The sequence below is a fragment of the Aulostomus chinensis genome, chromosome 15 (assembly GCF_037954235.1).
Source record: "Aulostomus chinensis isolate RoL2024-O1b breed Wild chromosome 15, RoL_Achi_v1.0, whole genome shotgun sequence".
NCBI classification, from domain to species: Eukaryota; Metazoa; Chordata; class Actinopteri; order Syngnathiformes; family Aulostomidae; genus Aulostomus; species Aulostomus chinensis.
In genome coordinates this window covers 12,533,544-12,543,667 of record NC_141334.1, presented here as the reverse complement: position 1 = coordinate 12,543,667, position 10,124 = coordinate 12,533,544, and the positions used below count along the sequence as shown (strand labels likewise).

The window sequence follows — 10,124 nt, the reverse complement described above, 5'->3', positions numbered from 1 at the left end:
TGCTAACACTGCTGATTTTAGGATACTTAAAAGGTTCAAAATTTCAAAGGCCTGTTTATTTTTTCTGCTATATGTTATACTGTAGAAGCAAATGTTAAAATATCCTGAAAAAACAAAACACCAGACCGTATTTCTGGAATTTTATTGACTTAAGAGACGAGGAAACCACAAGTTCAACAATGCTAAATTGAGAGAAGTCAATGTAGGACAGACTTTTTCAAATCTGGGTACTTTAATTTGTCTTCCCCCCCCAAACCAACATTTACAACACACACTCAAACACCATTAAATTGTCATTTTGTCATGCATGTACAGGAGTATGACTCTCAAATATCTCTTGCATCTTCATGAACCGCAAAAAATGGACATCAAGGCTAAATTCCTGAGCGAGTTAAAAGGGGAGTTAGTAATTCAATACCAATGCACTCATCAATCACACTCTCACTCTGAGTTTGTCAGGTCAACACCAGCACTATACCATGATAGCATCCATCCACTTTCTGTACTGCTTATTCGTTAGGGGTAGTGGGGGGGGGCAGAGCTTATCCCAGCTGACTGTTTCTAGCTTGGCTTTGTATCTCTGTTATAGCTACAGTTTAATTACAACCAAAATGAGCGAGTGAGGAGGTTTTGTGTGTCATTGTGTGGTATCAAATTGGTACATTAAATGTCACATGGGTTCAAGCTTGGTGGCTGAAAACAAGGACTACATAACGCTGAGTCATCCTTGGGGTCAACCTATTTACTGGAGGAATATCCTTCCACTAAGAATTCTGCTGACTGTACTGATTTCTGAGTATTGGTCAAAGCTCACGTACTTCCAGTGAAACAAATTTAACTCCAGCCGAAGACTTTTTCTTTTGGGAATGTGAGTCATGCAAACTCAATCGATCTCTAATTTGCTTTTTAATTATTTCTATGGTAACGGCTTTTATTGAATTATCAATAATCAAACTTGAGATGGGGCCTTACCTTCATTATCAGTGGTGCTAATGTTGCATGTGTCTCGTCCCTGGGTGCGTCTTTGTCATGACAATAGTGAAAGACAGCACACTCCCGTGTAACAGCTATGACCCTTCAGCATTTTAGAAAAAGGAGGTGTGTAACAGCTGAGAAGTTTTCTTGAACACATACAAGGAAATGTTGAGGATATAAGACTTAAAATCCCTTCAAATGCAACACATTTTGTCATATTGTCTGGAGAAAAGTACAGTACTGCTTTGCACATGAGTCCTTGATCTCATGATCATTCAGAAAATTTGTCCAGAATAATAATCTTCTGAGTACCACCTGATGCATGTAGACCTCTGCTGTTGTTCCCGAGTCACAGAAGGTCTCTAGATCTTCAAGTCGTCCAGCCTGCTCTTGTTGTTGCTGTGCTTACTCGATTGACTGTTTCGGCGCTGATTTTCAATTGGCATCTCAAATACAGGACTGGAGGTTTTCCTTTCATTCATATCCTCTCCCTCTGCTTTCCCTTTCCTCTCCACAGCCATATTGTCTCTGTTCTGTTTGTAAACCACTTTGCTGTTGTAAGGGCTGTAGGCCGGGTTCGGATCTGCCATGCTGTACTTTGGGTCTGCAGGGAAATGCTCAGGAAGAGCAGGACGATCAGGGAAGTAGTTATAGTTTGGGACAAACGGCATCACGGCCTCGCTAAGGGGTTTGGAATTCTCACGTGCAGCCTGTGACCGTCTGTAGCGGAGGCCCTGGTGGCACTTGGTGAAACCTAGATGGTACATTTCCACCAGGTTGAGCAGCAGTGAGATGCAGGCCACCCCCAGCATGAAGAGAATGAAAATTGTCTTCTCAGTGGGTCGGGAGATGTAGCAGTTCACTACATTGGGGCAAGGCCAACGGTCGCAGGTGTACATCGGCTTTAGCTCAAAGCCATACAGGAAATACTGAGCCACGATAAAAGCCACTTCAAAGAGAGTCTTGAAAATAATGTTGAAAACGTAGGTTCGCAGGAGGGCACCTTGCAAACGCACATGACCCTGGTTGTCTTTAACTGGAGCCTTCTTGGCCTTGTTGCCAAGTAGTTGCTCCTGTTTTTCGTTCTGGATGGCCAGCTCCTTCTCTTTCTGGCTCTCCTTTTCTTCCATGCGGACCAGATGAAGAATGTGGCCCAAATAAATGAGAGTAGGTGTGGAGACAAAGATGATCTGCATCACCCAGAAGCGGATGTGAGAGATAGGGAAGGTCTTGTCATAGCAAACGTTCTGACAACCAGGCTGCTTGGTGTCACATGTAAAGCCAGACTGCTCGTCGCCCCACACTTTCTCAGCGGCAGCTCCAAGAACCAGGATGCGGAAGATGAACAGGACGGTCAGCCAGACTTTACCCACAACGGTTGAGTGTTCCTGGGCACTCTCCAGCAGCTTCCCCAATAAGTTCCAGTCCCCCATGCTGCCTTAAAAATATACCCCCAGCTTTATCGGCAAAACCAGAAGAGAAACCTGAGTGGAGAGAGGAAAAGGTATGATGTGAAACTATAAGCTGATCAGAGACCATTTCATTTCTAATTGGTTGAATCTCATGAATAATCCGTAGATAGCTCAGTAATACAGATCTAGTTGGTCCCCAAGCCATACAGCAGCAGGTAAAAGTACTGTCAGTTTTAAAGCTACTTTTTCCTGAGTAAAAAATTATAGAGGAGAATATTTACCCTCGCTGCATTTATTTGATAGCTATGGTAATTTGTCAATGTTCTTATTTAATAAATAAAATATCTATCTAATGTAAGATTAAAACTTTTTTAATAAAGTTTGAAAATTTGAAATGGTTATGAACTCATCCAGCTGTATTACAGTACTGCACTGTTCGGGTTTTATAAATATTAAAAACTAGAGTGGTATTCAGGGAGCACAGGCATTCGCCAGGGGCAGCAGCTCTATCATTCCTCTGTTATATGCAAATTCCCAGCTGAAACCATCATATGATGGCTGATTTACTTCAGAAAGATGGATGCCAAATTTCCTGAGAAATGGATCAAAGTGTCAAAAATACCCTTAATGAAATACTAAACCATTTGCTAATAATTTGGTCATAGAGAAGTTCAAACCTCACCCGTTTGGTGGTCTTGCTGTCTCTCTGTCCATCAGCAGAATTATAGAAAAGCTACCCCACTGATTTTAATGTAACTTGTGAGAGGGGTGGAGCAGAGCAACCCATTAATCTACTTTCTTTTAGTAGTGCATCCACTGACTCTGAGAACTTCAGTAAAACGGTGTCAACTGTGACAAAGCAGCATTTCTTATGAACAACGTTTGCTCATTGAATGGGAAAAAAAGCTTTTTAACGACTCGTGATATTGCACCATATTAACAAAAAAAACAGGCCAATTATGCAGCGTGATAAAGACGGAGAAATCAAAAAGCTGTTTAAATATTGCACATCTGACGAATAATTCAAGTGTTTTTAATGATTTTGGATAAAATACATATCAAATATATATATATTGTATATATATATATATATATATATTGTATATATATGTATATATATATATACTGTATATATATGTGTGTGTGTGTGTGTGTGTTTATTTTGTTTCTCTTTTTGACACTTGAACAAGCAGAATGATCATGATTGGAGGTAAATAACTTTAGGTTATGAGGTAAATAACTTTAGGTTATTCTGAGATATTTAGGATAAAAAAATATATCCATAATGGAGAGGCTTCAAGAAGATTAAACATTAATATTAAAATAAAACTCTGGAGGGGTAACAGGTAAATCAATGTTAGTGTCTTCGAGGGAATTCTATAATTTGTGAGAAATTTCCTAAAATGTAGTGATAGTTTGCTGTGCGTAGCTAATTGCAGCTAAGAGTCATGAAAGTTGCAAAATTGCAAAAAAAAAGGTAACGGATTAAATCTAGGATAGTACACTGTCAGCAGATCCCCTCCATCCAAGATGAGTGCAATTCAAATAATTAAATAAAGAGACAGCGAGTGATGTGATTTTAAACAGAAAACATTAAGTTTGTAATGCATTCCCTGTTTGTATCTGAGGTTTTGTGTGTGTGTGTGTGTGTGTGTGTGTGTCCTCCCTGGTTGCAAATGAAAGGGCAAGTGAATGAGAAAACCCCTCGGAGTCTTTTTGCTTCGGGATAGATCTTGTGACACAAGACCCAGAATTAGGTGTCTGGTGTGTACTGCAGGGCCTATTGGTTACAGCAATGCCAATATAAACTTTAAAAATAGTTGGGAACAGAGCAGAAGTCGGCAGACTCGGAATCTGAGCACCTGTTTGAAATATATAATGAATGTCAGGAAGGCTTTAAGGGACCTTTGGTTCAGTTCAAAAAAACCTGGATTTCATTGTGCTAGACGTACCTGATAATGTTCATCTCCTTCAGCATGAAAGATCCAGCGTGCCCGGGTGACTGAGCCTCCTCCGTTCACAGTGAGGCCATGTTCCCTTCAACCACTGCGCAAACTGCAGCACCAAAGATAAAGTTCTCTTAGAGATTTTTCACTTGAGGCTCAATGATCCCACTCTTCAATCCCTCTCTGAGCTGCTCAATGACTCCACCACAACTAAACCCTCTCTGTTTTTTGAAGCCGGTGCAGATGAAAACACAAGAAAGTTCAATAAACCCTGTGTTTAAGAAGGGTTTCTGCTCAACTGAGTGGCAGCTGAGGAGTCCAGTGAGGATGCAGGTTAGTCCTACATGTCAGTGAGCTCTAAATATAATCCCTGGTGAAGGGAGTGGCTTTGCTGTCGGTCGTCTCATGGTGATCTGACCCTTGACTGTGTGGAGGAGCATCTGACAACAAGAACCTGAAGGTTACAGATGAGCTTTATACCTGCACATGACCATCGTCTCCTGAAAGTTCAAGTTTGGTTAAAGGTTTTATGTACAGAGCAGATTAAACACTAGTGAAGTGTGATTTTTAAGGTACTTGTACATAACTTAAAAATGTTGCTTCTTGCACAGCGGAGAATTATCACGTGACTGAAACGTGTACTTATTGCTTTTCAGATTGGCAGTTGAGACACGTGATCATCAATGCAAATAAAACAACATTCCCTATGAAAAACTACAATAAAGAATATACAAAGATATATTTCACTGATAATGTTTTGCTACTTTTACGTCAGCCAAGGTGACTATTCTACTTAGTGTACTTTCCAACAAGCAGTACTGGGGATCACACATGCAGTATCATATTAAATGAAATCACTGCCATAAAACTTATTTGAACCTTTTGCAGTATTTTTGGATTGGTTTTGTAATTTCCTTGAATTTCTCGTAATATTTCTGGATTTGTATCCCTGCTTGCATGTGAGTAACTGTCGTGGCAGTTAAAATACTCCTGATTCTGATCTCCGTAAACCAACGACTTTTCCCAAATTTTCAATTTTTGCGAGATTGTGCCACAATATGAATTATTCACGGTCTTCCTAAAAAGTATATCACAGACATTTGTTGTTGTTATAGCGGTGCCGATATTCTTCTGGTCAATCTGACCTGTAACAGATGGCGTGTGTTGACGCTTTCCATAAAAAGTGCCGTCATGCAGGTCCAGCTGTCTGCGGGTCGACCATTGTCACCCTCTCACTGACCCCTTACATGGCCAGGCTATTGATAACCTCAAACTCTGCTCTCCGGCCTTCAGAAGGAGGACTTAATCAGCCCGAGATGTTTCCTCACAGGTGCCGACACGGCTCCGTGGATCTAGCATCTAAAGACGGTGACAGTGCCAGTAAATGAAACCTCACCCGTGTTTTGCTCTGCTGGTTCCAGAGAGGAGTCACAGAAAGCAGCATCCATGTGATTCAATATATTGATTGTATGAACCTATTTGCACTTAGTCCGGATATATAAAAACAAAAATTGGTCAGATTACAAATGTTTATGAAATGTGAAGTTAAACAAGTGCACAAATTGAAGGGGATTTTATTCTACCGTGTACTGACAATATATTTAGCAATCATTTGTAAACTTCAGAAGAAAATTTGTAATTCAAGTTTTAATGCTTCATTTATCAAATATCCCAAGGAAATATCTAATCGCCATCTGTATGAAGCAAACCATTTAGCATTTATGCACCGCAGCATGACTCCCATGTATTAGTGTCACATCTAGTACAAGACCAGCCATTGATGTTATGTTCGAGTCAATTAGATTCAGTCCACAGTTATAATAAAGGCAAAAAACATGACTTTTATGGATTGTGAATTCAAATGTCAGCTATGTTACTACTCTGTAATTTCAGGCCATTGCTTTTTGGACAGAATCGGGTTTTTAAAAAAAAATTTTTTACGTATGGATTAACATTTATCGATTTAATTTTTTTCAGAAAATCAGAAAGTGATAACGTGGTCAGTTGGAATATGCCTTCAAAAAAAGTAATTTTTTTCAGATGAGTGAAAAATTAAAGGGAAAACTTGACTAACCAGATCATGAGTGCTGCTCAGTGAAACAGTGAAAGTATGAGAATGATATGAATCCTACGCTGTGACCTTTGCAGTAACCAGATTTTGCGGTGGCCTATCACATCACTATGACGCTTTCCATCGGTTTTTCCTTTCATTTGTCACTCGTCTGTATCTATATTTGTCCAAAAATCAAGCTAGTATTTTAAGATTTTAAGTCAGTGCATAAATACACACATAGATAATGTATTTCTGTTGGGAAAGCTTTGTCATATCCCCAAATAATTGGCGTTAAAACTTTTTTTAAATGTCCCTTTTACAGGATTTAAATCTATTTTAGAATGTACAGAGCTTTTGTTGGATCCAGGCCCCCATAGTCGAGTCACTAGCGGTGTGCAAATGCTTAGTGCAGGCCTTCCCCACCAAGTAGACTACTTCTGCAATGTTTAGAAGAATACACACCCCCGACACAGCCAGCATGAACACGGTGAAGACAGTTTTCTCCGTGGGCCTCGACACGAAGCAGTCCACAGTGTTGGGACAAGGGTACGAGTCACATTTCACCAGCCTGATCATCTTGTACCCGGGGTAAATAATGTAGAACACATACATGAACGTGACCTCAAAGATTAAGCGGAACAGCAAACTGATGACGTACGTCCACCAGAGAGCCCCTTCGATTTTCATCTTCTGGGTTTTAATCTGTTCCAGGTCTTTGGGGTTGGCCCGCCCTGACAGTTTATACAGCCTCTTGTCAACATGGCGGCGGTGGGCCACATGCATGGCAACCAGCAGAGCCGGAGTGGAGACCAGGATGAGTTGGAGGGCCCAGAGGCGGATGTGGGAGATAGGGAAGAAGTGGTCGTAGCAGACACTGTTGCAGCCCGGTTGTTGGGTGTTGCAGGTGAAGCCAGACTTCTCATCCCCCCACACGCTTTCGGCTGCAACCACCAGAACCAGGATACGGAAAATGAAGAGGACAGACAGCCAGATTCGACCGATGCCTGTGGAGTGTCTGTTCACACCACTGATGACGGCATAAAAGGATGCCCAGTTCATCTTCGGTTCCGGGTCTGAATAGAGAGAAGAAAAAACAATAAATGAAGGGTTGATGAAAGTCAGAATATTCTGCTGAATACATCTGTATTCATGCAATTAAGTTTTTCAACATAAGAATGAGTCACGCGAATTACTTTTGTTTAGTTATTGAATATAACATAAAGTCGACAGCTATCACAGAGAAAGAGCTACAGCGATCAAAGACAAAAAATTATGGCCGTGGTTTAAGAACCCCTTTCCAAACATTGGCCTGTGCTCTGTGGGTGGCTGGAGATCTGTTTAATTTAAAAGCCAAATACATTTGGAGACGTTCTTCCATAAACTTTTGAGGTTTATATCTGCAAAACACACATTTTATATAATGTGTGCATTGAAAAATGTGATTTTTCAAACATTTTTCTTGTCAAAATGGCTGATAATATGAGGTAATGCAGCAATGGAAGCTTTACTATCTATATACTATATTCATTGAGAAGTACTACTGGGCCATGATGTTTTTCTGTTTTTAAAATGTGCATCGCCGGGAAAAAGTTAGCTAGACATCGGCTGAAGCAAGCGATGAAAATCCTTGTTTCCAAAAAGCAAGAAAAACAGAGATTATCAAAGGAAATGGCATCATCTTTATTCTTAAAGCGGTAAATATCATCCACCAGTTCCAATTATTTCACATTAACTGATTTATAATTATGTGTATAACTCTGTTTCTGAATCAGCCTGCAGCATTTTCCATGTATCTGTTCCTAAATTTAACTTAAAATTCTGTTTCCCAAATCTTTCTCACAGCCATTTGGAGATAATGTTACTTCTTTGTTTATGTCCTGCAGAGATTTTTCATGGTCTTCTGCGTGTGTGAACATCTCCGAAAGACACACAAAATACAAAAAGGGCTCTAAACTAACAGCACGTGCTCAGGTCTGCAATGAACCACTCTGAATTATTACAGTAGTACTTTGAACTTGAATGAAATTCTCAAAACGTACAAACGTGCTGCAGCAGAGTCTAAATAGTTAGCAGAGCAGAACAAGTGTTGCTGCCAACTCACAGTTCAGTGGTTACAGGCTCAGTTCCCAACCGTGGTCTTAGTTATCTAGTCCAGTGATGCCCAGAGTCTGAAGTGTTACAATTCAAGTTCACCATACAAGAGTAACTTCAGTCTGGTAAAGTACAAAGTTGCAATGTATGATCCCATAATAATTTACCTTCGTACATATGAATTCGAACATGTAGAAATATTAAAGCACGTCTTTTTTGAGTGAATTTTTACTTTTCATCGAATCGGACAGTTTTTCTAGAGTCTTAGAAAACATCCAGAGCACTCTGATTATGACTGCTTAATCCATCTTCAATCATGAATAAATGTCAAAGTTGTTACCGGGCTCAGCAGGAGGTGTAAGAGGCATATGAGGCAGCGTAGAGAACCAATGTTGAGCCGCTGGTTTGGCATGGATGTGTGAATCCAGAGGAGATGAAAGACTTTCTGCCCCCCCGCTGTGTTTGGCAGGCTAGTTAAGAGTGCCACAGTGAAGTCTGGCACCATGTGTCATGTGACATGCCGCCATGGCGTTGCATGCAAAGTGGGCATCTGCACCTGACATAACGGAGTCTGTGATAACTCTCTCATACTTGGCAGGGAGATGTTTTGCCCACCAACTGCGTCTCTATGTGCAGTCAAGGAGGACTCATCTGGTACTAAGCCTTGGATGATTCAGAGGATATGAACAGTCTATTCACCACTTCATGATCAGCTGCACACGCGGCAAGATAAATAGTTTTATTCTATGCTCAACGTGAGGAAAGCCTGTTTGTTGCTGAGCTTCTTTTATCTCTCAAATACATTGGGAGCAAAGACAGTTGAATACATAGAAGACACGCATCTTCACCTATTTAGGCCTGTAACACCCTGAAAATTGAAATGATCTTACCTTCAGCTGGAGTTTTGACTAAAACACATCCAGAAACATTTACGCTGACATTGGCCGATTTTATTTTTTCAATCTGTGACTGTGAACAAGAGTATCACAGCACCATGACTTTGCATTGCTAATGATTTCTCTCACACTAGCCACTGCCCTGCACTGGAGCAGTCATATGCTCCGATGGGCAGGATTTGCATACAATAGCGCCATTTACAATGACCAAACAAAAAGCTTCAGAATTCAGATCAAATGTTTAAACTTCTGCCCAGCTGAGGAATCTGTGTGGGGACTGTAGTCGGTCCTCTCCTCCTCATTGTGCTGTGTTCTGGAGAGGAAGTGGAGGATGATTTTTGACGCAATGTGGAGTAAAACATAAAGGTCTTAAACAAAGACTGACCCATAAAATCTAAAGATAAGAAGACAAGGCTTTTCTCAGTTTTTAAATCCACATTGCCGCTGTCCGCCTAATTTAACCATTTAGCCGTGCATCCCTCCCTCGGGGTGTTATCTAGGAAATCAAACCCTGGTTGAAGTTCTTTTGCTCTTCTGAAACTCCCTGCCCGGGGACCAGACATGGTCCGCCCCACAATTTCACATGGCCCACCAATAGTGAGTTATGTCAAGTTCACTATATATATAATGCTATCATCATCAATATTCTTCTTCTTATTATAATTCTTCTTATTAGTTTTATAATTATTTTTTGTTGTTGCGGCTGTTGCCGTCATCACCATCATCATTGTTGTTGTTGTCATCATTATTA

At 40.5% G+C, this 10,124-nt stretch overlaps 2 protein-coding genes across 3 annotated transcripts; both read right to left on the bottom strand.

Moving 5' to 3' along the window:
• Window positions 1–252: 252 nt before the first annotated feature.
• On the bottom strand, window positions 253–4,374 carry gja2 (gap junction protein, alpha 2). The gene is made up of 2 exons (XM_086225983.1): window positions 4,340–4,374; window positions 253–2,459 (listed from the first exon to the last, which is right to left on the bottom strand). The coding sequence occupies exon 2, from the start codon at window positions 2,406–2,408 to the stop codon at window positions 1,338–1,340; it is 1,071 nt and encodes a 356-aa protein (XP_086082109.1). The 5' UTR covers window positions 2,409–2,459; window positions 4,340–4,374; the 3' UTR covers window positions 253–1,337.
• Window positions 4,375–5,895: 1,521 nt separating this feature from the next.
• Window positions 5,896–9,499, bottom strand: gjb1a (gap junction protein beta 1a). Of its 2 annotated transcripts, none has more exons than XM_086225610.1 (2): window positions 9,368–9,499; window positions 5,896–7,459 (listed from the first exon to the last, which is right to left on the bottom strand). In XM_086225610.1, the coding sequence occupies exon 2, from the start codon at window positions 7,443–7,445 to the stop codon at window positions 6,723–6,725; it is 723 nt and encodes a 240-aa protein (XP_086081736.1). In that variant the 5' UTR covers window positions 7,446–7,459; window positions 9,368–9,499; the 3' UTR covers window positions 5,896–6,722. The 2 variants fall into 2 exon arrangements, with proteins under 2 accessions (XP_086081736.1, XP_086081735.1); XM_086225609.1 differs by lacking the exon at window positions 9,368–9,499 and adding an exon at window positions 8,818–9,032.
• Window positions 9,500–10,124: the final 625 nt, after the last annotated feature.

Bases quoted from the DNA above. Each gene is read 5' to 3' on its own strand.
- gja2 (XM_086225983.1), bottom strand. From the start codon at position 2,408: ATGGGGGACTGGAACTTATTGGGGAAGCTGCTGGAGAGTGCCCAGGAA.
- gjb1a (XM_086225609.1), bottom strand. From the start codon at position 8,845: ATGCCTCTTACACCTCCTGCTGAGCCCG. The intron at 7,460-8,817 runs GTAACAACTTTG...CTCTCTATTCAG, and splicing joins TACACCTCCTGCTGAGCCCG to ACCCGGAACCGAAGATGAAC.